This window comes from Salvelinus sp. IW2-2015, linkage group LG18, assembly GCF_002910315.2.
Source record: "Salvelinus sp. IW2-2015 linkage group LG18, ASM291031v2, whole genome shotgun sequence".
Classification (NCBI taxonomy): domain Eukaryota; kingdom Metazoa; phylum Chordata; class Actinopteri; order Salmoniformes; family Salmonidae; genus Salvelinus; species Salvelinus sp. IW2-2015.
This window is the reverse complement of record NC_036858.1, coordinates 11,097,171-11,124,205: the sequence shown is the minus strand read 5'-3', so window position 1 is coordinate 11,124,205 and position 27,035 is coordinate 11,097,171. Positions and strand designations below refer to the sequence as shown.

General features: G+C 45.4%; 1 protein-coding gene across 3 annotated transcripts in view; it reads left to right on the top strand.

Moving 5' to 3' along the window:
• The window catches only part of LOC111977346 (PH and SEC7 domain-containing protein 1-like), a 56,970-nt gene that overhangs the window by 26,808 nt on the left and 3,127 nt on the right, over positions 1-27,035 (top strand). For 2 of the 3 annotated variants that reach the window (XM_024006727.2, XM_024006728.2), the window contains 7 exons: positions 7,458-7,501; positions 17,761-17,954; positions 18,459-18,529; positions 19,925-20,082; positions 23,922-24,066; positions 24,351-24,494; positions 24,714-27,035. The exon at positions 24,714-27,035 is cut by the window's right edge and continues 3,127 nt beyond it. In XM_024006727.2, coding sequence (XP_023862495.1) covers positions 7,458-7,501; positions 17,761-17,954; positions 18,459-18,529; positions 19,925-20,082; positions 23,922-24,066; positions 24,351-24,494; positions 24,714-24,989 — 1,032 coding nt within the window. In that variant the 3' untranslated portion in view covers positions 24,990-27,035. Of the gene's footprint in view, positions 1-3,293; positions 5,090-7,457; positions 7,502-17,760; positions 17,955-18,458; positions 18,530-19,924; positions 20,083-23,921; positions 24,067-24,350; positions 24,495-24,713 lie in introns of those variants that run through there. The other variant, XM_070448321.1, reaches the window with a different exon arrangement.

Sequence of the window (27,035 nt, the reverse complement as noted above, 5' to 3'; positions counted from 1 at the left end):
GAGCCCAAACCCCTTAAAACCCCTCTTTTTAATTTGTTGGCTGTTAGCCCAAGCCAGTGTGTCACTGTGCAGAGGTCAAAGGCCAGCAGGGCCAGGTATCTACTGTAAGCTTGCCCTCTTGGGGACCTTCGATGCTGCAGAAATGTTTTGGTACCCTTCCCTACGGTGAACCATGGTGGTGGCAGCATCATGCTGTGGGTGGTGGCAACATCGTGCTGTGGGATGTTTTTCAGTGGCATGGACTGGGAGACTAGTCAGGATCGAGGCAAAGATGAACAGAGTAAAGTACAGAGAGATCCTTGATGAAAACCTGCTCCAGAGTGCTCAGGACCTCAGACTGGGGCGAAGGTTCACCTTCCAACAGGACAATGACACAGCTAAGCACACAGACAAGTCTCTTAATGTCCTTGAGTGGCCCAGCCAGAGTCCGGATTTGAACCTGATTGAACATCTCTGGAGAGACCTGAAAATAGCTGTGTAGCGACGCTCCCCATCCAACCTGACCGAGCTTGAGAGGATCTGCAGAGAGGAATGGGAAAAACTCTGCAAATACAGGTGTGCCAAGCTTGTAGCGTCATACCCAAGAAGACTCAAGGTTGTAAACGCTGCCAAAGGTGCTTCAACAGAGTAAAGGGGCTGAGTACTTATGTAAATGTGATATTTTGGTTTTAAATGTTTAATACATTTGCAAAAATGTATAAAAACCTGTTTTTGCTTTGTCATTATGGGGTATTTTGTGTAGATTGATGAGGGGGGAWACGATTTAATCAATTTTAGAACAAGGCTGTAACCTAACAAAATTAGAAAAAAGTCAAGGGGTCTGAATACTTTACTYTCTTTTCACCTCTGTGGAATTTTTAGGGTGGGCTGTGCTTTTGCGTCTACATTTGGCTGTGTGTGTGTACCCAAAAGCTCTGGAAGCCATTCACACAGGCCAGCATATCTTATGCCATGCTGCTGGGTGCCAGCCTTCCAGTCTGGGCTGAGGGAAAAGAGGTTCATGTCTGGTGCTAGCGCTGCTTAATTAGCAGAGTCGTGGGGTGTAGAGTGCACCCCACCCGGCTCCCCCACAAGTGAACATAATGAGAGAGTGAGAGAGAGAGAGAGAGAGAGAGGAGAGAGAGAGAGAGAGAGAGAGAGAGAGAGAGAGGAGAGAAGAGAGAAGAGAGAGAGAGAGAGAGAGAGAGAGAGAGAGGGAGAGAGAGAGAGAGAGAGAGAGAGAGAGAGAGAGAGAGAGGAGAGGGAGAGAGGAGAGAGAGAGAGGAAGAGAGAGAGAGACGAGAAGAGAGAGAGAGGAGAGAGAGAAGAGAGAGAGAGAGAGAGAGAGAGAGAGAGAGAGAGAGAGAGAGAGAGAAGAGAGAGCGAGAGAGAGAGCAGATAACATGTTTGGCAGGTTTAGCGTTTTTCGTCACGAATCTTGTTCTGGAGGCAGCTCTGCAGTGTGGTCAATAGCTGGCACAGCCACAACGTCATAACATCTGATAACCTTAAACCTAACCTTTACCACACTGTTAACCCTAATACCTAACCCTAACCTTACATGTTCATGAATTTTTACATTTTAGCCAATTTTGACTTTACAGTTGGCCTGTCTAGCYGAAATCGCTCAGTTCTGGCTCAAGGACAAGACTCATGTCAACTTGCGTTTGAACTGGACCTCTCAGTTCCGACCGCAGACTTTGATAAGGTCACACAAGGCACTGGCAGGTGTAATGCATATATGTTGGACAAAGCATTATCTCATTGGATCTAAGTTGTTGCCCTGTTCTCTCTGTCCATTCTGACCCTCCCACTTCCCTGTAGTCTATCTTGTCGGTGGTGTTTTTTTGGACCGCTGCTCATTCGCATACGGAGAATAGATCTAGCTCCATTGTCTAGCCTCTCGGCGTGGAAACCTGAGTGGTTTCAGTCTTGCGGTCATATCGATGAATCACGAGCTGCGTGAGTGACACCCTCATTATATCTCTTGTCAGCCCGATGGCTGTAGATTGTGTGATTAATCCTGTTCTCTCGTCCCTCTTATTGATTCGTAATGTGGCAATCAGCAGTTGAAACAATAACAAAGCCGCCCCCTGTTTCGGTAAAAAGCTGAGGGATGGAGCTTGAGAACTGTAACCACACGCAAATTGATAGACACAGCTATGGATACAAGGACTGACCATCCCATGATATCAAAATGATAGTTTTAACCCGTGTTTTGAGGCTACATAGTGTTTGTTTACGTTTACTGTGTTTACAAGCCGCGCTTATATTTGGGSTTCTGATGGGGTACGACAGTTGAACTAAGCTCATGAGGTATTTCTAAGTTATATTCTACACAAATCAATGGGTATATATCATTCATTTCTAAGTCCAAAAATGTATGTAGCAGATTGCCCCTTTAAGTCAACGATTCTACCTGACAAGTTGTTCCGGAGGCTAGTCCTCTTCCTTCATGGCTCTTCTCATCCCAGGTTGCTGACCTGGGCAAATTTTTCTCCTCTATCTCCTCTATCATGTTTCTTCCCTGACCATGGCTTACATGCAAATCCTGTTTTCTAGCATTGGTGATAGGGTTTCAGGTGTGCGATTGTAGCTGAGTTGCTCTTGGGGAAGGGTTCGAACTCCAACCTAATCATTCATGCAGGCGAAGGCCTTGACTGAAAGAACAGGAGCACAGCAAATATGCTTTTAGAAATGGTGCTACTGCATTTTGTTTTGGGATGTTTTGTCCGTCGTTCAATAGCGGTTGTCTCGAATGTTAAACGCGCTTGTTGCTCACGTGTGGGCTGGTTTGAGCTTGTTCATTATGGGTTGAAGTTATGGATTTTTGTTTAGTTGTTGCTCTCTGCATTGTTGGGAAGGGCCCGTAGGTAAGCATTTCACTGTTAGTCCACACCTGTTGTTTACGAAGCATGTGACGAATAAAATTTGATTTGAGAGAAGAAAAAAAAAGCACACACAAGATATCACACACACACACACACACACACAAAATAACACACACACACGTGCATAAACACATGTTCCTGCTGATTCCCACCGCTCTCTCCACCACCTCACTGAGGAGACAAGCACCGAATGCTAATCACCATTCAAAGAATATTGAGGAGTGCGTGTGTGCTGCGCTCGTGAGTGTGTGTGTGTGCTGCGCGTGTGAGTATGTGTGTGTGACTGGAGGAGGGAGTTGGAAGTCTGTGATTCGCTGCCGACAGACAGAGAGAGCGAGCGAGAGAGAGGGAGGGGATGGATAGAGGGAGGGGCTCATATAGAGAAGAGAGCACATACACAGTTGCCGTCAGGTCTCTCTCCTCAGTACGATTCCAGCAGCTCTCCGACACAGAACCAAAAAGATAGACGACTGAAAGACAGAGAGAAACAAGGAGGGAAAGACAACAGCAGGAGGACAAGCTTTTCTCTAACCCCCCCCCCCTCCAGAGGGCACAATGGGGAGAGATTTGGAACATTGAAGAACAAGGAGAAGGTGATAAAAGAATTGAGGGATCAAAGAAGTGAGGGCTCAAAGAAGTGAGGGATCAAAGAAGGAGTAGATGCCGACAAGGGACCCGGACAGATGGACGGACGCTGATCTCCTAAAATAGAGGGGTAGTCATCCCTCCATCATTCTGGGTGACGGACAAAAAGGTGTTCATCTTCCATCTTACACTGGGAGCAACAGGATATAACATAGCCCCCTTTAACTCTACTGGGTAGACTGAACCAGGCAGTCCTACGGTATCTTGTTCCTCTCTTCTCTTTTTAACTGGACGTTGGTCTAGTTAGACAGTTCCTTCAATTCTTCTCCTGTTTCTTCATTACTTTTTGTTTGTGTTTTGGGGGCAAGTGACGCAATCGAGAGTGCTATTTGGGATCCCTGCTCGAGAAGTGGGAGGAGTCCTATGTGGACTCTTTACGTTGTGTGTGTGTGTGTGCGTTTCTATGTGTGTGTTTGTGTTTCTATTTATGCGAGCCTCTGTGCTTTTTACCTCCTTGTTTCTGCCCTTGGCACCCATCTGTTTCATGCTGGCTGTCCTTTCACACCTCTGCAAGTGTTGCGCACCATCTGTGTGTGTGTCATCGTGAGTGAGTGTGTCTGTCAACGTGAGGGTGTGTCAACGGGAGTGAATGTAAGTATCTGTCACCCACAGTTACGCCACTGGTTAAAAGTTGGCCAATTACCATTTTTGGAGGCACAGCCCGGCATACTGTTTAAGCTGGGCAGAAGGGGGACAGAGGGCCTGCTTAGCCAACAGCTGTCAAGGGAACAGTTGGAGAGATTCTACTGTCTTTTCCCAATAGGACCGGTAGGACTATTATTAAACCTCCTGGAGGATCAATTCAATGAGGATCTGATCCAAGAACAGTGTTAACTGATCACCTGATACGCCCACCTGTGGACGGTGTCGCTTGGGAAATACATTCAATCCAAAATGTCAGTGTGACATTGAGTGGCAATGAAGGAATTGCCATACTATGTTTTATAGATGAACTGTCCGATCATCCATTATTTGATCAGATTCCAGATTACCTAATGAGTGTGTGTGTGTGTGTGTGTGTGTGAGAGAGTGTGTACCACAGTTTGATGCTCTCGGGGACGCCGTGAGTGACAGTTTCCTGCGACAGACGGCCCTCTATGAACTGTCACTCAACTGCTTGGCCCTCAGTCTCATCACTGTACTTAAGAGCTGCCAAGACAGACTGACAGACAGACAGACAGACACCTTTTCCCTCATGTTCTTGGCCATGCCCTACTGTACAGCTCTCTGAACAGAAAGACGAAATCTGGGTGTATCTGGAACTATCGCTTGGCTGTGTGTAGTGTGTACCTTTCTCTGATTGGCCTATCTAGTCCTGCTGTGTAACATTACCCTCAGGGGGGGCCATGATCGGCGTGAACAGCCTGCACTCGGCGGGGCGCCTGCGCTCGCGCTCCCTGTGCTCGGTCCGCTATGGCCGAGACTTCCGGATGATTGACCCTTTCCGCTACCCCCGTACGCCCCGCTCGCGCTCCCTCAAGCCCCTTATGTTCCCAGACCTGCTGGGCAAGGCCCAAGACGGACAGAACCACCCGCAGGCCCGCAAGAGGAAGAAGGTACAATGTGCCACCCGGGTAAGACACCGACTAACATAGCACGACCTGCTGCGTTTCACTGTTCGACACTTAATTCAGCACTTTGGTTGTGTTTGCATGTGTTAAAGTGGGGTTGTGTTTCAAGCACTTTCTTATTTCTGATGACATTGTTTATCGCTGTCATGTCAACGCACTGTAAAATGCCATGCCTAGCACTGTCGGTGTTTGTAATTTAGGGACATTTTTGTCTGTCAACCAAAGACAATGCAACCTTGTACATCCACAGATTCATACATTTATATATGACTTTTATAGGGTTGTGAATAATTTGTGAGTTGAGTAGATTGCAGATTGGGTAATTACCAGGCTGACAGGCCCTTCCGTAATCTAGGCTACCGCATGTTGTGTGTAGTAACCGGTGGTAACACCAGCCCTCAAGGCTGACTCTCATTCGCTGTCCGGGTGCCGTGGGACGCTGACGGAGCGCGTAGGTGAAGGTGACGAACATTCATCCTGATCTGAATGAGGCCGACTGCTCCCAGTGACACTGATTACGCCTCTACACCCTGTCCTCCCCCTCTCTCTCCCCCTCTTATGGTTCTGACAGGGCCTCCCCATACATCTCACTTATTCCCACATGAACTCCCCCCCCCTCACCCCCACACCTCCATTACTTTATACTCCCCTCCACCGACTCCTTGGCAGTCAGGACCAGTGTAACGTGTATATTAACATCTGTCTCTCTCAGCTTGATTTCCTTCCAATGTACTACTACTGTAATGCCAATAATTATGGACCCCCTGTATGTCTCAGCTATACGACTTACTCTCATGTTTAATGTTGTGCTTTCGGGTCAGTTTGCCTGGTTTTCCAATCGGAGTCAAATATTAACAGGATTTGTAATTACATTTGAGCGTCTATATGTAGAAACCAATAATTGACTCAAATCTGACCATGAATCTCAAGTTAATGACATTTCTCAATGAGCCACTATGGCTATAATTGCTGTTGCTACTAGCAACAGTAGATCAATCCATCTGTTTTTCGGGTTCACAAATTCACCCCCGGATTTGATGCTGAAGACTTCTGTGCTACAAAAGGGAGTGCATCGAAATTAGACTTTGAAATGGGCCAACGCCGGCTTTCCACGAAGATGGCCCTTATCTGCGCTGAATATTCATGAGTCTCGATTTTTATACAGCACGTCTCCATAGCAAGGGGACATTTGAGCCCAGAACCTAAAATCCAAAAAGGTCTGGCTGCTCATGAATATTCAGACGTATTTCAATTAGTGCCTGTTTAATAGGAAACGTAGGACATTAGTTTGAATGGATACACTGCATCAAACACATTGTTCATTTCAATGGGTTTGCCTGAGAAACCACACCTCAATATTATGTCTAGAACAGTCAGTGAAACCCAACACTAACTGTCAATCAACTCGATCGAATTGAATATCAAATCAAATCAAGTTTATTTTATATAGCCCTTCGTACATCAGCTAATATCTCGAAGTGCTGTACAGAAACCCAGCCTAAAACCCCAAACAGCAAGCAATGCAGGTGTAGAAGAATATCATCAGAATCAGTTTCTTAATCATACAAAATGTGAAAATAAATAACCTCAGACTGATTTCAATGGCAGATAAGACTTACTACCTTGTACAGCCATTTGTCCCATCTCCTTATGAAAACAGCATTGTATATTTTCCCAGACTTCAGAGGATCTGGGAGGGACGTGGGGATGATGTACTTCCTGCTAGAGTCCTCTCCATCGCGTCAGCTGTCACAGTTGTCCGTCAGTCCCTTCTAGGCCTTGCTCTGAATTCACCATCAGGGGCTGATAGCTCTGCACTCCTCTTCCTCTAAACTCCTTTCACAGAACCTCAGTGCTAAACGGTAGATCATATTCCGCTAGCATATCCCATTGTCACTAAAAGGGGCTGGATTTGAATAGGAATGTCTAAATGGCTTGGCTGTCACAGGAGATTAATAGGAAAGCGAAGCGAAACGCGGGGACTCCAAAAGCCTGTTGTATTTATCAACGAGGGTGCACACAGAAACTGCAGCCTTTTTCTTCAAATCCCATTTTGCCTGCTGTGTTATTCCATAGACTCCCCTTAAAGGGGCAATCAGCAGTTGCTACATACATTTTTGGACTTATACATTAATGATGTCTACCCATTGATTCTTGAAGAATATAACATAGAAATGGTGCATGAGTTTAGGTCAACGGTCGTGTTTGCCCTAAAGAGGATTCCTGAAAGGAAGGAGGAGACAAATGATTGATTGGTTAACTGGCTTTCTGACTGAGTAGTTTATTGATTGATGGATTCAACCATTTGTTTCTCCCAGGTGAATCTGTGTACTATTTCGTCATTATTATCTAATGGATTTTTCTTCCACAGGCCCTGTACAACTCAATCAAGAATGAGAAGCTTCAATGGACAATGTGAGTTCCACTTTAATGCCTTGTTATCAACAGTATATACAGTATTTGTGCATTTAAGTGTATGTTCTGACACACACACACACACACACACACAGAGAGAAACACACAGAAACATACTTCACTCAGAGTCCACACACACACAGTTCACCTAGAGTCCATACACACGCATAGTATTTGGATAGTGAAGAGTATTGGTTGATTCGATAGCATCCTTATTAATGACGTGCATGTTGTCAGGTTGTGATGGAAACATTTGTGTGTCAAGGGTTGCTATTCTGGATCTCAGCTCACTGTGCTTCAGAGATGCCAATTAAGTCTCTGGCTTTCCAAGCTTTGTTGCCATAGTTACAGCACCATGGCTACAGCTACATAGCGACCGTTCTGCTCTTGCCTCTGTGTTCCGGTGCAAGCACAATCACACACTTCTGACGACACACTCACACACACACACCTATCATTCCAATGAAAGGGTCCTCATTGCATCCTGTACAAAGGTGTGACCACAGCCTCCCACTACCTTCCCAAAAATAGCAGCACTCCCAGAGCAGCTGACTGAAAAGTGGTCAGAGGAACAGGTCTGGGAACAGATCCACAGAGAGAGAGGCAATCCAGTTCAAACATCTCCACAGAAACAGACACCCAATTAAAATACATGGCCATGATGCTGGGGACAAGAGGCTGAGGATAGACTAGTCATGTTTAGGACACACACAAGAGAGAGAGAGAGAGAGAGAGAGAGAGAGAGAGAGAGAGAGGGAGAGAGAGAAGAGAGAGAGGAGAGAAGAGAGAGAGAGAGAGAGAGAGAAAGAGAGGAGGAGAGAGAGAGAGAGAGGAAGAGAGAGAGAGAGAGAGAGGAGAGAAGAGAGAGAGAGAGAGAGAGAGAGAGAGAGAGAGAGAGAGAGAGAGAGAGAGAGAGAGAGAGAGAGAGAGAGAGAGAGAGAGAGAGAGAGAGAGAGAGAGAGAGAGAGAGAGAGAGAGAGAGGAGAGAGAGAGAGAGAGAGAGAGAGAGAGAGAGAGAGAGAAGAGAGAGAGAGAGAGAGAGAGAGAGAGAGAGAGAGAGAGAGAGAGAGAGAGATCTGCTCTATTATTCCTTCTATTCTGCTAATCTTGCTCTCCTCCATTATTGGCTCTAATCATCATGTCTTCCATTGTTTCCTATCCTGCTAGCTTTTATCGCCCGTTAGAAAAAAGAGATAAGAAGAACCTATTTCACTGGCATTACAAAAGAGACACCACCTCATACAACGTTATCATAATAATACCAATATACCAGTCCCGTTTCAATGATGTATTTGTTTATAAGGGACCATGCAAATAGTACCTAAAGCTACGCACCTCATTTGCATGATGATGATTTTGGTTACGATAAGGATTATTCGGATATCATGGCTGAAATGCTTTCTATCGTCACGGTAATCTACGTCAGGCGTTGTGATTACCTCTGCTCTGCATCAGGTGCCCTATTCATAGTACACATATTTCACATGACCACAACTGTATACGGTCAGTGACAGGTGACAGGTGTCATGTGTGTTTTAATGGGAAGTGTCACAGGTATGACAAGACTATTGTGTTACACTACATGACCAAAAGTATGTGGACACCTGCTTGTCGAACATCTCATTCCAAAATCATGCGTATTAATATGGAGTTGGTCCKRCCTTTGCTGCTTTAACAGTCTCCACTCTTCTGGGAAGGTTTTCCACTATATGTTGGAACATTGCTGCGGGGACTTGCTTCGATATAGCCACAAGAGCGTTAGTGAGGTCCGGCACTGATGTTAGACGATTAGGCCTGGCTCGCAGTCGTTGTTCCAATTCATCCCAAAGGTGTTTGATGGGGTTCAGTTCAGGGCTCTGTGCAGGCCAGTCAAGTTCTTCCACACCGATCTCGACAAACAACTCTGTATGGACCTCGCTTTGTGCACGGGGGCATTGTCATGCTGAAACAGGAAAGGGCCTTCCCCAAACTGTTAGAAGCACAGAATCGTCTAGAATGTAATTGTATGCTGTAGCATTAAGATTTCCCTTCACTGGAACTAAGGGGCCTAGCCCGAACCATGAAAAACAGCCCCTGACCATTATTCCTCCTCCACCAAACTTTACAATTAGCACTATGCGTTGAAGCAGGTAGCATTCTCCTGGCATCCGTAATACCSATATTTGTCCGTCGGACTGCCAGATGGTGAAGCGTGATTCATCACTCCAGAGAATGCGTTTCCACTACTCCAGAGTCCATTGGTGATGAACTTTATACCACACCAGCCGACGCTTGGCATTTCACATGGTGAACTTAGGCTTGTGTGCGGCTGCTCGGCCATGAAAACCCATTTCCTGAAGCTCCCGACGAACAGTTCTTGTGCTGCATTTCTTCCAGAGGCAGTTTGGAACTCGGTAGTGAGTGTTGCAACCGAGGACAGACTCAGCGGTCCTGTTCGTTGTGTGGCAGCTGAGCCGTTGTTGCTCCTAGATATTTCCACTTAACATTAACAGCACTTACAGTTGACCGGGGCAACTCTGCCAGGGCAGACGTTTGATGAACTGACTTGTTGGAAAGGTGGGATCCTATGCGTTGAAAGTCACTGAGCTCTTCGGTATGGGCCATTCTACTGCAAATGTTTGTCTATGGAGATTGCATGGCTGTGTGCTCGATTTTATACACCTCCCAGCAACGGGTGTGGCTGAAATAGCCYAATCCACTCATTTGAAGGGGTGTCCACATACTTTTGTATAAAYAYGTGTATGTTACCGTTAGCTTGCTGTGCAGCAATGTCTTCACACATTCCCAGCCTAAGACCTCAAGAGCTACCTGGATAACTGCAAGCAGATGGTGAGGTGGAGAACATACCATTCTAACTCACAGCCAGTCCCAGCTGGAGTTCCCCAGGGTGGTGTGCTCTCTCCTCTACTGTTTGTGCTATGCATGAACACCCTAGACTCCAGCCTTCCAATCAGCATCCATCCTGTCAATTGTGCTGATGACCTCACACTCATAGAGTTGTTTCCTGGCAATCTACCTGGCCAAACACAAGCAGCTGTCAATGCAGTGGCTGAGTGGGGAAAAACCAACTGCCTGTATGTGAACGAAAAGAAAACTACGGATATGCTCATCAGCTTCAGAAAGGCTGCTGGCTGACAAGTCTTTTCCACCTGTAAACTGCCTCCCAGTTGAGGAGGAGTTTTTCCGACGGATAGGTGTGATGATGTCAGCTGACCTGTACTGGGACGAGCATGTCCGGTATAACCTAAAAAAGCTTCAACCAAGGATCTACTACCTAAGTGAAGCAAGACAAGCTGGCCTCCCAACTGAAGTCCTACTGCAGATATACTTGACCTTCATCCGTCCCAATCATGGAGTATGCCTCGCCAGTGTGGCCTGGCCTTCCAAAGTGTCTCTCTGAGGACTTAGAAGGCATTCAGAGACGAATCTGCTGCGTCATTGGCATGCCCTGCAACTCACTCCCATCTCTGGAGAGCAGGCATGATGAACCTACAGTCAAGACCTTCAAAGGGCTCCTGCATAGCCACACAAATCCTCTGCACTAGTTTCTACCCTACACAGAGACCGCATAATCTAAGGGGTTTAAGGCAATACTCTATCGTAGAGGTCCCCAATTACATTTAGCCGTGGGACAATTTTCCCTTGGGCGGACGGTCGGGGGGCCAGATATATATATATATATATATATATATATATATATATATATATTTGGTACACTGCAAATTGACCGCAAGAATCCCAAACACATACAGTATAGTATTTGACAAAAACAGAATCATTTCAAACCTTGATTATATTGGGACATGATCACATATGCCTCTCTATCTATGCGTGGGAATACTTGGGAACAGATTTCAGAAATTAAAATAACTTTGAGCTGATTTCCTGGTGATTTTACAGTCTTATGTCCAACAACAAAAACAAATGTTTTTTTTATACGTTATTATAAATACTGTATAATGAACAAAAATATAAATGCAACATGGAACAATTTCAACAATTTTACTGAATTACAGTTCATATTAGAAGACAGTCAATTGAAATTAACTCATTAGCCCCTAATCTATGGACTGCACATGACTGGGCAGGGGCACAGCCCACCCACTGGGGAGCCAGGCCCAGCCAATCAGAATGATTTTTTCCCCCACAAAAGGCCTCTGTTACAAATAGAAAAACTTCTCAGATTAATCAGCTGTCTGGGTGGCTGGTCTCAGACGATCCTGCAGGTAAAGCCGGATGTGGAGGTCCTGGGCTGACGTGGTTTTGAGACCGGTTGGACGTACTGACAACCTTTAACAGTTAATTATCTGGCAACAGCTCTGGTGGACATTCCTGCAGTCAGCATACCAATTGCACGCTCCCTCAAAACTTGAGACATCTATGGCATTGTGTTGTGTGACAAAACTGCACATTTTATAGTGGCCTTTTATTGTCCCCAGCACAAGGTGCACCTGTGTAATGATCATGCTGTTTAATCAGCTTCTTGATATGCCACACCTGGATGGATTATCTTGGCAAAGAAGAAATGGTCCCTATCAGGGATGTAATCAAATTTGTACAGAAAATATGAGAGAAATACGTTTTTTGTGCATATGGAACATTTCTGATCTTTTATTTCAGCTCATGAAATATGGGACCAACACTTTACATGTTGCGTTTATATTTTTGTTCAGTATACAGTACATTCGGAAAGTATTCAGACCCCTTCCCTTTTTAAACATGTTGTTACGTTACAGCCTTATTCTAAAATGTATGAAATAAAATGTTTTCCTCACCAATCTACATACAATACCCCATTATAACAAAGTAAAAACATTTTTTTTGACATTTTTGCAAATGTATTACATATACAAAACAGAAATACCTTTTTTACATAAGTATTCCAACCCTTTGCTATGAGACTCGAAATTGAGCTCAGGTGCATCCTGTTTCCATTGATCATCCTTGATGTTTCTACAACTTGATTGGAGTCCACCTGTGGTAAATTCAATTGATTGGACGTGATTTGGAAAGGCACACACCTGTCTATATAAGGTCCAACAGTTGACAGTGCATGTCATAGCAAAAACTAAAAAGTATTGATACCCCTTGACTTTTTCCACATTTTGTTAGTGTGAAGCAGGTTTTCATCAAGGATCTCTCTGTACTTTGCTCCGTTCATCTTTCCCTCTTTCCTGACTAGTCTCCCTGTCCCTGCCACTGAAATACCTCCCTACAGCATGATGCTGCCACCACCATGCTTCACCGTAGGGATTGTGCCAGGTTTTTTGCAGACGTGACACTTGGTATTCAGGCCGAACAGTTCAATCTTGGTTTCATCAGATCAGAGAATCTTGTTTTTCATGGTCTGAGTTCTTCAGGTTCCTTTTGGAAYAATCCAAGTGGGCTGTCATGTGCCCTTTACTGAGGAGTGTCTTCCGTCTGGCCATTCCACCATAAAGGCCTGATTGGTGGAGTGCTGCAGAGATGGTTGTCCTTCTGGAAGGTTCTCCCATCTCCACAGAGGAACTCTGGAGCTCTGTCAGAGTGACCATCCGGTTCTTGGTCACCTCCCTGATCAAGGCCCTTCTCCCTCGATTGCTCAATTTGGCCAGGTGACCAGCTCTAGGAAGAGWCTTGGTGGTTCCAAACTTCTTCCATTGAAGAAGCATGGGCACTGTGTTCTTTGGGAACTTGTGTTTTATGTTATGACATCATATTTGATGTACGTATGTTTCTGCAAGATGTTCAAATAAACCTACACCTAATCAACCTGTTCACTCTCTTCCTCCTCCGCACCACAACCCCATCCCCCTCTCCTCTCCTCTTTACTATGGCTCCTCAATTGACTGATTTCCTTATATGAGCTGTAATTCAGTAAAATCATTGAAATTGTTGTATGTTGTGTTCATTTTTTTGTTCAATATATATTGCATTCGGAACGTATTCAGACCCCTTCCCTTTTTAAACATTTTGTTACGTTACAGCCTTATTCTAAAATGTATGAAATAAAWTGTTTTCCTCATCAATTTACATACAATACCCCATAAAGACAAAGTGAAAACTGTTTTTTTGAAATTTTTGCAAATGTATTYCAAATACAAAACAGAAATACCTTTTTTACATAAGTATTCAGACCCTTTGCTATGAGACTCGAAATTGAGCTCAGGTGCATCCTGGTTCCATTGATCATCCTTGATGTTTCTACAACTTGATTGGAGTCCACCTGTGGTAAATTCAATTGATTGGACATGGCTCATCTTAGCTTTGTCTTTCTAGGCTTTTGTTTTCTCTCCTCTTTTTAGCTCCCTCGCTCCCTCATTTCCATCCATCCCCTTGCTCTCTCTCTCTCGCTCTCTCTCTCTCTCTTGCTCTCTCTCTCTCTCTCGCTCTCTCTCTCTCTCTCTCTCTCTCTCTCCCTCTCTCTCTCTCTTTCTCTCCCTTTTATTTTGACTCAGTGTAGAGTGGGATTCACACAGACCAGCAGTTACCAGGCAACAGGCTAGAACTCTGAGACACATGCTCATCAGCTCTCACTAGCTCTCCATCATGCTCTCTCTCGTGTAGAGCTAACTGTTGTTATATACGGCTGGTTACTCATATCATACTCTGAAAGGGTTACAAGGGAAGCCATTTTGATGGTGGTTTGCATGTCTATTTTGAATGTGAACTTTTACACATGGTGAGGTAACGAGTGTAGTCCTCGTTTAAACTGGGTTCGACTGATTTTGGGTGGATTGACTGACTAGTATTGGGAAACGTTATAGGAAAGGTTTCGCTTTTAACATGAGTCATCCTCTTAACTGCTGCCTCAGGTCCAGATCATCCCACATGGGAAAATATGTTAACAACACCCCAACCATGGTTGTAGGATTATCATATCAGTAAGGGGACATGTGGTGTGCATGGCTTATACTAAGTACAGTATCTTCATTTTGAGTGGGACTAGAGTGATCATCATTTGAACCTGCCTCAAAAAAACGTGCTATCCGGGATACCTTGGGACGTCCCTATCCCATTGAAGTTGACATTTTAAATGGTTACGGGTAGGGTTAGTTAGGTAAAGGGTTATAGTTAAAGTTAGGGTAAGGGTAGGGATGATGGTTAGGGAACACATGGAATGGCATCAAACACATGAAAACCAAATGGAATGGAAACGATGTGTTTGATCATTTTCCAATCATTACATTTTAGCCATTACAATAAGCCACCCTCCCTCCACCAGCCTCCATTGGTATAAGAATTACACTCAACTGTATACTAAGATACAGTTATATTTTCATCATGCACTAATACACACAGACATTTTCTAGTTCTGTAATAACACATCAATTGTAGCCCATTTATTTGTTTTGTTTGAGGTAGTTACACATTTGGGAAAAGTATGACTTTTCACAGTTCTGGAGCAGTTCCTCTCTTGATCAATGGGGAAAAACAAAACTGAAAAAGCCAGTGACAAGTCTGAAATTAGTCTCAAAAATAGGAAGTCCCTAGTGAAACAGAATGCCCTCGTTTTTCACCTCAAGGCTGCCACGCGATTGATCGTGTCGCTCTTCCACTGCAGTGTGTTTTGATCTCGGAGAGTGGACTGGTTCTCTGGAGACCAGGAGGGAATCACAACGACATGGTCGAGGAGGGAAGGGGCGAGGGAATTAACTGAATTAAGGCTTTGAAGAAGAAGAAACATTTTCATTCACTCAGGTTCCCCCTAGGTAGAATTGTGCTTTGTATAAATGTTATATAACCAAGGCTATGCCCACAAAATTCACTTCAGTGTTTTTGGTAGATGACAAAAAGCACAATACAACCAGTGAAGAAGGAGTTTGTATGACCTACAGTTGAAGTCGAAAGTTTACATACATTTAAACTCTGTTTTTCACAATTCCTGACATTTAATCCGAGTAAAAATTCCCTGTATTAGGTCAGTTAGGATGACCACTTTATTTTAAGAATGTGAAATGTCAGAATAATAGGAGAGAGAATGATTTATTTCAGCTTTTATTTCTTTCATCACATTCCCAGTGGGTCAGAAGTTTACATACACTCAATTKGTATTTGGTAGCATTGCCTTTAAATTGTTTAACTTGGGTCAAATGTTTCGGGTAGCCTTCCACAAGCTTCCCACAATAAGTTGGATGAATTTTGGCCCATTCCTCCTGACAGAGCTGGTGTAACTGAGTCAGGTTTGTACGGCCTCCCTTGCGCTCCGGCAACGCGCTTTTCAGTATCTGCCCACACATTTCTATAGGATGTGAGGTCCACGGCTTTTGTGATCGCCACTCCGAATACGCTTGACTTTGTTTCCTTAAGCCATTTTTGCCACAACTTTTGAAGAAGTCATTGCTTCAGGCCGGAGTTCACTCTGTCACATTTTGGTAGAACCCTATTTGTGACCAAGCTTTAACTTCCTGACTTTATGTCTTGAGATGTCTAGCTTCAATATCATCAACACCACCATAATCAATATTTCCCCTCGATCTACATGCACTGCTCATCTGATCTTTGTAGGAATGCCCTCGCACCCCACAGCTCTCCCAACAACATCATGATGCGATCGGTCATGATGCCGAACCCCACTACACAGTCTCTCTATTATTTTTCGTTCACTCCCAGTACACAGAGGACATTTCTCCAACACAAACAAGTTAACCACTCTATCTGAGTCCCATGTGGCGTCAGTTGCGACCAAATCCATTAGTGCGCTCTGACAGGCTAACACGGTTTGTGCGGCGAGCATAATGCCCCTATATCTTCCGGCCCAGCCTACCGTATCCCCCGTCAAGCCGCTCAGTGCAGCAAAGTACTCGCTCCACTCTTCCACCCCTGAGTCCTCCAGTATCCTCCTCCTACCGCTGCTGACGGATACATAGAACAAATCTGCAACGTCACATGACTCCCGCGTCTAAGTATCGTGTGGCGACCACTCGACTTACCCTTTCTGTAACCTGCAGCGTTACCTCCATGCCATCCCACTATCACAACTCTACGCTCAATACAGACCGCATCCTCAGCTCTCGTCCATCCATTCTCTCCTCCTCGACAACACACTGCGTATGACTGTCTCAGAGTAACCGCAGAGTCTACTCACCACGCCCTTCACCACCCACTTCACCACAACACTACCACTGGTCATCCGCACACCACCCATCATAAACACCACGCACCTCCACTCCCATATCCACCCAATATCTAGACTCCACGTCATCCATCCCTACCTACTGAATCACACTACACAAGCGTATATCATCTCCATCACATCAGACTCCTTACACTACATTTGCCTCTCTGTATACACCCAATACCATAATACAGCACAGCATAGCACAACCCGTCGCCCACCTCGATACCTCACACGGTACTCGACCGACTCCGCTGTAAAGCTGTATGAACAATGTCAACGCTGGCCATCTTCTCATACGGATGAGCTTCCTCACTATTCACGTTTCGCAGCAGCCTACGATTGTTCCATTCGTACGAGACCTCCCACCGCTGGGTACGCTATCGCACCGCCGACCGTGCAACTGGATACGGGTCAGGCATGCGACACTACGCCCAAACCGTCTACCTTCCCCATCCCAGCTACCCTGCAGAACACCCGCTTTACCCTCAACGACTGTGGTCTGTTGAGAGAAAAAAAAAAAAAAAACAAAAAAAATTTTTGTTCCCAAGGATGAACCAGACTTGTGGAGGTCTACAATTTTTTTTCTGAGGTCTTGGCTGATTTCTTTTGATTTTCCCATGATGTCAAGCAAAGAGGCACTGAGTTAGGCCTTGAAATACATCCACAGGTACACCTCCAATTGACTCAAATGATGTCAATTATCCTATCAGAAGCTTCTAAAGCCATGACAGAATTTTCTGGAATTTCCCAAGCTGTTTAAAGGCACAGTCAACTTGTGTATGTAAACTTCTGACCCACTGGAATTGTGATTAAGTGAAATAATCTGTCTGTAAACAATTGTTGGAAAAATGACCTGTGTCATACACAAAGTAGAGGTCCTAACTGACTTACCAAAACTATAGTTTGTTAACAAGAAATTTGTGGAGTGGTTGAAAAGCAAGTTTTAATGATTCCAACCTAAGTGTATGTAAACTTCCGACTTCAACTGTATGTGTTCGGCCATTGAAACTACTCTTTCTCATCTCTGTCTTCAAATGGACAGTCACAGAGGGAGACAGCTGGAAAGTGATTGGTTGAACGTGATTGGTTGACCTGTTGCTAATGAGGTGTGGTAAAACAGCAACCAGGTTGCTCATCCTTCTGTTTGTTGTCGCCGTAGCGATGAGGAGGAGATGCGGAAGTCTTTCTCGGAGCTGGGGGACACCAACCAGGCTGACTCCACCTCTAAACACATGAAGAGCATGGCCAGCGGTGGGAAACACCTCGTGGTCATGGCCCAGCCCTCGGGAGCCCTGCTGTACAAGAACGGCTTCCTGGTGCGCAAGGTGCACGCCGACTCAGACGGCAAGAGAAGTACGTGTCAAAACCATAGATATATTGTACATTTATAGCTTATTGGTCTGAACCCCGACTGACCCCCCCTATAAATCCTCATAGTATGTGTTGTATTCCCTCCTTATCCTTATCGCTGTTTATTTGTTAAGCCCACCCCTCTTTATATTCATATTTTTGTTTTGTTTTGACTGCTATTTTTTTGTTTTKTTTTCATTTCTACATTTGTAAACTGACTTTGAGTACTTGAAATGCGCTATATAAGTCCCATTTTTTAAACTATTATTATTATTATTACTCATTATGCTGTTATTTTAGCAACAGCTACAGCATACTTATTGTCGTCCATATACAGTAAATTGTATAACTTTCTTTGGAACAATGAGAGTTTTGTGGCTCTGTTCCAACATCCATACTTGCCTACCACTTAGTATGAAGCAATGTATTGAGTATGTATAGGTGTGAAGGTAGTATGGACATTTGAAGGTGACCTATGTTTTGACCAAACTATTCTCCTGATCTCAGCACCGCGTGGGAAGAGAGGATGGAAGACGTTCTATGGCATTCTGAAGGGGCTGATTCTCTACCTGCAGAAGGTGAGCAGGTGTGACTACACTTCTGTCACTTCTGTCTCACTTTATAAACTCGCAACACATTCACTGTCCCGAAATTCTGAAAAGTCTATAAATGCCTGCTCAGTCAACTCACTTTTTACATACTCGTATTCAGTGACATTATATATGTTTTTGCACCAAAGAAAATCCCCAAATGTCCTGAAAATGTAAGTCTAAAAAGACTGCTAAGATAATCCTACTTTGTTACATACTCATACACAATAACATTTGTGATACACATGGAAGTATACCCATCTTTGACTGACAACACACTGAAATACAGATCTCACTCTCCAGCCATCCGGATGGCTTTCCATACCCTGTTGGGTGTTGATATTATCAGTATGAGGTAATGCATAAAGGTTGAGTCCTTGGTTCAGTGCCTTCAGACTGCAGTCCTCAGACCTGGCATTGCCGTCTATACCCATTTGGACCAGTGGTCCTGGCCTTTGCTACGGGCAGCCCTGCCAGCTTCTTGGACTTGTGTGTGACTCGGCCACTTTGAACAGAAMCAAGGGTCCCAACCAGAGGCGGTCCCATGGCGACGCAGCTGTGCCAATGATGTATGTTATGTACTGTATGTCTATTGGCAGTGCTCTCTGGTCCAACGGTCGTGTCTGAGTTGGGCAGAGGCAAGGCACCTACTCGGGTGTCAAAAATACCCATTTCCTTAGTGTGGTTTGTTCTGTAACATCCCATCAACAAGTCATCCTGCTAAAAGAGAGGTCTGGACACAGTTATCTTCTAGATTGTCCTGATTCAATCACCAACGGTTCAGTTAACCTTTTACTGCAGTGGGATAAATCAGGGTCACACAGAGTGTTTCTTGATAGCCTTAAACAAATCTACTTTGATAAAAAGTATACACCTGACAAACATGGATATGGGCTTAAACAAAAGAAGACACCTGTACCATGTCAGATATAGACTTAAAATGTATTACATTTTGAGTTTGCATCCCAATATTACACTTTATGTACATCACAGAAGACTGAAATATAACAAAACCGTTTGACATAGAAACACTGGATTTTCTGCAGGTTTTTAAAAAGAATGTTTATTAATTATGAATTTATAAAAGATAGTAATAACATTCCACCCATGAGGCCACTAGAGGGAGATTTGGTCATTTGATTGCAGGAAAGGGCTACAATCAATTGCTGTGTTTTTTMATTTCTGGAATTTCACACCATAACATCCATTAGCAACTTACTGATGCTTGACATTCTCACATTACAACTCAATTAGATTACCGGTACTCAAAGAACCATCTGGTGGTTGAATACACTACCCTGTGGTCAGAACTACTGCGATGGTAAATGAAGATATCATGATGTAATCACACTTTATGATGATTGTCATTGTTTGACCATGCAGGGAGAGTACCGGCCAGATAAACAGCTGTCGGACGAGGATCTGAAGAACGCCGTGTCTATCCACCACTCTCTGGCGATGAGGGCTGCTGACTACAGCAAGAGACCCAATGTGTTCTACCTCCGCACCGCCGACTGGAGAGTCTACCTCTTCCAGGCACCGTGAGTCCCATCCCTCGCTTCACTCTTCTTCTCTCATTCCTCTGTAAGATTGAGCCATCCCTTGTTTTCACGAGTTCAGGTTACACACTATAAGTTGAATGCGAGATGGTTCATTATTTGGCTTGGAGCCATAACCTGCAACTGCTCCCTGCACAGCACACATCTGTCGTTGGTTAACATCTACCCTCTGTTAACATCTGCCCTCTGTTAACATCTGCCCTTGGTTAACATCGACCCTCTGTTAATATCTGCCCTCTGTTAACATCTGCCCTCTGTTAACATCTGCCCTCTGTTAACATCTACCCTCTGTTAACATCTGCCCTCTGTTAACATCTACCCCTGTTAACATCTGCCCTTGGTTAACATCTAACCTCTGTTAACATCTCCCTCGTTAACATCGCCCTCGCGTTAACATCTGCCTCGTTACATCTATGCTCTGTTAAATCTCGTCCATCTCGGTTAACATCTGCCCTCTGTTAACATCTGCCCTCATGTTACACATCTGCCCTCTGTTAACATCTGCCCTCGGTTAATATCTGCCCTCGGTTAACATCTGCCCTCAGTTAACATCTGCCCTCAGGTTAACATCTGCCCTCTGTTAACATCTGCCCTCTGTTAACATCTCCCCTCTGTTAATATCTGCCCTCTGTTAACATCTGCCTCAGTTAACATCTGCCCTCTTTAACATCTGCCCTCTGTTAACATCTGCCCTCTGTTAACATCTGCCTCTGTTACATCTGCCCTCTGTTAACATCTGCCCTCTGTTAACATCTGCCCTCGGTTAATATCTCCTCGGTTAACATCTGCCCTCCTGTTAATATCTGCCCTCTGTTAACATCTGCCCTCTGTTAACATCTGCCAACCAGCTGTTAACATCTGCCCTCTGTTAACATCTGCCTCTGTTAACATCTCCCTCGTTAACATCTGCCCTCTGTTAACATCTGCCCTCAGTTAACATCTGCCTCTGTTAACATCTGCCCTCTTTAATATCTGCCCTCGTTAACATCTTGCCCTCAGTTAACATCTGCCCTCTGTTAACATCTGCCTCTGTTAACATCTGCCCGAACATTCCCTCGGTTAACATCTGCCCTCGGTTAACATCTGCCATCGTTAACATCGCCCTCTGTTAACATCTCCCTCTGTTAACATGCCCTCTGTTAACATCTACCCTCTGTTAACATCTGCCTCTGTTAACATCTGCCCTCTGTTAACATCTGCTCTCTGTTAACATCTGCCCTCTGTTAATCTGCCCTCGGTTAAACATCTACCTCGGTAACATCTGCCCTCGTGTAACATCTACCTCGGTTAATCTACCCTCGGTTAACATTACCCTCGGTTAACATTGCCCTCGGTTAACAGCTGCCTCTGTTAACATCTGCCCTCTGTTAACACTCTGCCCTCTGTTAACATCTGCCCTCGTTAACACTCTGCCCTCGGTTAACATCTACCCTCTGTTAACATCTACCCTCTGTTAACATCTGCCATCGGTTAACATCTGCCCTGTTAACATCTGCCCTCGGTTAACATCTACCCTCTGTTAACATCCATCGTTAACATCTCCTGTAACACTACCCCTGTTAACATCTGCCCGTTAACATCTTCCCTGTTAAATCTACCCTCTGTTAACATCTGCTCGGTTAACATCTGCCCTGTTAACATTTCCTCGGTTAACATCTGCCACGGTTAACATCTACCCTCTGTTAACATCTACGCTCTGTTAACATCTCCCTCTGTTAACATCTGCCCGTTAACATCTGCCCTCTGTATACATCTGCCCTCGGAACATCTACCCTCTGTTAACATCTGCCATCGGTAACATCTGCCTTAACATCTCCTCTGTTAACATCTGCCCTCGGTTAACATCTGCCCTCGTAACATCTGCCATCGGTTAACATCTGCCCTCTGTTAACATATACCCTCTTGTAACATCTACCCTCTGTTAACATCTACCTCTGTAACATCTACCCCTGTTAACATCTACCCTCTGTTAACATCTGCCATCGGTTAACATCTTCCCTGTTAACATCTACTCTCTGTTAACATCTGCCCTCGTTTAACATCTGCCCTCTGTTAACATCTACCCTCTGTTAACATCTGCCCTCTGTTAACATCTGCCCTCTGTTAACATCTGCCCTCTGTTAACATCTTCCCTCTGTTAACATCTGCCCTCTGTTAACATGCCCTCGGTTAACATCTGCCCTGTTAACATCTGCCATCGGTTAACATCACCCTCTGTTAACATCTGCCATCGGTTAACATCTGCCATCGCGTTAACATCTACCTCTTAACATCTGCCATCGGTTAACATCTTCCCTGTTAACATCTGCCCTTAACATTGCCCTCGGTTAACATTACCCTCTGTTAACATCTGCCATCGGTTAACATCTGCCCTGTTAACATCTACCCTCTGTTAACATCTGCCCTCGGTTAACATCTGCCCTCTGTTAACATCTGCCATCGGTTAACATCTGCCCTCTGTTAACATCTACCCTCTGTTAACATCTACCCTCTGTTAACATCTACCCTCTGTTAACATCTACCCTCTCTTAAATCTGCCTTGGTTAACATCTACCCTGTTAACATCTCCCTCTGTTAACTCTGCCCTCTGTTAACATCTGCCCTGGTTTTTCTTTTTATTTTTGTATTTATATTGAACTTTTATTAACCAGGCAAGTCAGTTAAGAAACAAATTCTTATTTACAATGATGGCCTTCCCGCCAAACCTGGACGACGCTGGCCAATTGTGCGCCGCACTATGGGACTTCCAATCACGGCTGGTTGTGATACAGCCTGGAATCGACCAGGATCTGTAGTGACGCTTCTGGCACTGAGATGCATTGCCTTAGACCGCTGTGCCACTCATGTTACATCAGCCTCGGTCAATAAACCTGATCTTGACTTTGCAAGGGCACTCTCCTCTTGTCTCCTTGTTTGACCACTAGCTGTCTTGGGCCAGTCTCTCCCCTTCTCACGAGCGAGTCATGGCTGTTGCTACCTCCTCGTGTGTGTGTGTTGTGTGTTTGTGTTGTGTGTGTGTGTGTGTGTGTGTGGTGGTGTGTGTGTGTGTGTGGTGTGTGTGTGTGTGTGTGTGTGTGTGTGTGTGTGTGTGTGTGTGTGTGTGTGTGTGTGTTTGGTGAGAGGAGGGGTGAAGGGGGGGTAAATCTAGAATGCAGAGGCACATGATGTGGCCACATGTTCCAGTCACCAGGAGGACCAGCTCTGCTCCAGTTGCAGCCTGTCCCAGATACCTCTCTCTCTCTCGATCTGTCTCTCTTCTCTTCCATCTCACTTTCCTTCCTTTCTCTCCCTCCTCTCTCTCACTTTCCTCCTTTTCTCCCTCCTCTCTCTCACTCTCCCTCTCTTTCTTCACTCTCTGTCTCTCCCGCCCCCCTCTCTCCTTTCCTGCCTCTCACCCTCTATTATTCACCCTCTCTCTCTTCCTCTGTTTCTCCCCCCCTCTATCTCGCTCCCTCTCTCCATCCCTATCTCTCTCTCTTCCTCTCTCTCTCCCTCCCTCCCACCCTCTCTTCCTCTCTCTCATTTCTCAGCCAGTGTCCAGGTAGTTGTGACAAAACCGTCTGATTCCATCTGATTACTCTCCGGGGTCTCTAATGGCCCGTTAGTAGATAACATCTATTAATTGGCCCCTCAATTATTTATTTCTCAACAGCAAAGCAGCGTTTTTCAATACAGCAGCTGTGATGATAATCACTATGATGGCTTAGTTTAGCTCTGTGCAGTAGGGATTGATATGTGTGGGGTGTGGTGTGTGCGTGCGTGCGTGCGTGTGTTTGTACAACAAGATCTCAAAACACATGTGTGTGTTTTGTCCTCCATAGAAATGCGGAGCAAATGCAGTCGTGGATCACGCGCATCAACACGGTATCAGCCATGTTCTCAGCACCACCCTTCCCTGCAGCCATTGGTTCACAGAAGAAATTTGCCCGACCGCTGCTGCCAGGCTCCACCTCCAAACTGTCACAGGTACCCGCCTCCGTACCATGTCCTCATATCACCAATCACATTTACCATACCACATCACTACCATAATTGAAAACATCCCTGAAGGCACTCTTCAAAATGAATGAATAAATGCTATTATTTTAAATTTCCACAAGGATGATTAAAGGACAAAACTCGCGATGATCTCAGAAATAAAGTATAGGCCTACAGAGGTCAAACTAGTGATGATCATGTGCTGGGAGAGAATACATGGCCCTCTGGTGACCTGGGTGGTGAACTCTGACCCTAAGTATCTGTGTTTACAGGAGGAGCAGGTCCAGTCCCATGAGGCTCGGTTCCGGGCCATCTCCACTGAACTGGCTGAGCTGCGCTCGTATCCTCCAGACCGAAAGGTCAAAGGCCGTGAGCTGGAGGAGTACCGCCAGCGGGACGAGTACCTGGAGTTTGAGGTGAGCCCGAGGCGACAGTGTGTGAACTTTTCAAAGGCTACAGGAAAAGAAAATAAAGAAATTGGAATCAAGTCAAGCGTTAAGCAATTATGCAGCACGGCATTTCTGCCTCGCTCACTTTCTCAGTCCTCTCTCTCTCTCTCCCTTCCCTTCCCCCTCTTCCTCTCCCTCTCCCTCTGTCCCCCTCTGCCTCCCTCCCCTCCCTCTTCTGTAATGTAGAAAACGCGCTATGGTACCTACGCCATGCTACTGCGGGCCAAGATCCGCTGCGGCGAGGATGACTTGTCCGTATTCGAGGCCCAGATCCTGGAGGACAATGGCCTGCAGCGCGCCCACTCCAGCCCCACACTACAGGACAGCAGCCAGGCCAGCCAGGCCAGCCAGGTCTCCCAGGGCAGCAGCACCAAGGAGCCGGTGGGCTGCAGCGGTATAGGAAAAGGCTCCAAGCGCACAGAGGGCCAGAGATACAGCTACCGCCAGGCCGTCAAGAAGTGAGTCAGGGCGGGGTGCTGGGTGGTGATGACGTGGCAGGCTTGTCTCCCTGCGCAGGTTATTTGAGATCTGGGTGAGGGGGGGTTATAGGAGCTTGAAAAGGAGCGGGGTGAGAGTTTACTGTATACACCCCACCCCCCACCATGGCGTCCCCATCCAGCACCCCCGATCTCCTCAGCCAGTAGTGGAGGTGTAGAGGTGCAGGTCCTATGACTGGCGCGGTCACTGGCCAATGCCAGCGGTGTGTTGGGACATGAGGGAGGGAGGAGCATTGGAGAGGTCATGGAGCTTGGACAGGAGGTATTTGAGAGAAGGCTTTCTGGATACAGTAATAGACTGTACTATACCATACGGTAAGACAGAGGGTCCTCCTGTAAGCGGTAGCTCCGCCGTACAGGGACTCCCATCCAGCATCCTTTCCTTCTAATTCTTTGAGGTCACCTCTCTCACAAACCKCTCCACCAACCTTTTTTCTTGACGTTGTTTTTTCTGATTTGGGACCAAACATGTTTACACGTTTGACACCTTAAGTCTCCAATGACTGTTCTGTTGATTTCAACATGTGTTACTYTACTGTAATACTGCAGTAAGAGGAGCTAGACCCTAGACTCATTGCAGTTCCATTTTTTCCACAACATCAGGGTGTGTCCACATTCCATGAGGGAGCCTAAACACTCGGGTACTTGCAGTTCCTGAACTTTTCTTTGGGGCAAATATGGCGGCAACAAGGTGGCTCTAGTGGATCCGTAATGGCAGTGCACTATGCATCAGGATCCGCAATGGAGGTTCAGTTGCAGCTCTTCCTCCTGGCCCGAATCAGGGCGAGGGCAGAGGAGAGACTGAGCTCTCATGACTTCAGACACTCCACTCTCTACAGACTCTCACTCTTCTCCCCTCTCAGAGAGGGGGTAACTGTGGCTCCCATCTCTATCCTATCTCCCAAATGGGTTGTCAGTGTGGCGGATGTCATTTGAGGCATGTCATTATAAACTGGGTGGTTCGAGCCCTGAATGCTGATTGGCCGACAGCTGTGGTATATCAGACCGTATACCACGAGTATGACAAAACATTTATTTTTACTGCTCTAATTACGTTGGTAACCTGTTTATAATAGCAATAAGGCAGCTCGGGGGATGCGTCGTGCCTAAGAACAGCCTTTAGCCGAGGTATATTGGCCATATACCACACCCCCTTGTGCCTTATTGCTTAATTGTACTGCATCATCCTCTCAGCAAGAGACCCATGGTTTCTTTCCTTTTCCTTAAAGGGGCAATCTGCGATTGATATATACCCATTGATTTTTGAAGAATATAACGTATATATGCCTCATGAGTTTAGTTCAACTGTTGTACCCCATCAGAACCCCAAATATAAACTTGTTTTTCTCCTTTGTTTGTAAACAGTGTAATTGTAAACAAAAACAGAATCTCCACAAAACATGGTTAAAACTACGTTTCTGATATCATTGATGGTTAGTCCTTGTATCCAGAGCTCTGTCCATGGATTTGAGAGGGGTTACATTTCTCCAGCCCCATCCCTCAGCTGTTTACAAAATCGGTGGCAGGGTGGATGCTTTGTATTGTTGAATCGCAGAGTGCCCATTTAATAACAGTTGATACTACTCCTACCTAGCCAGTTGCTTTAGCTTTGTCTTGTGGTGGGCTTCTGTTCTTCTTTCTTACTTCTCTGGGCTGAACTTTGTTTTTTTATCAGCATGCCTGCATTGAGCTCAGCTTTTTCTTTTATGCCTTTTTCTTCTTCCTGGGAAAAAAAGAGAGCAGCAACTGTTTGGGTTGTGTTGTATTTTTATTCACGCTGTTATATTGACATGTCCTCCCTGTTACTCCCTGACCTGTCCTCCCTGTTATTCCTTGACATATCATCCCTGTTACTCCCTGACCTGTCCTCCCTGTTACTCCTTGACATATCATCCCTGTTACTCCCTGACCTGTCCTCCCTGTTACTCCCTGACCTGTGCTCCCTGTTACTCCCTGACATGTCCTCCCTGTTACTCCCTGACCTGTCCTCCCTGTTACTCCCTGACCTGTC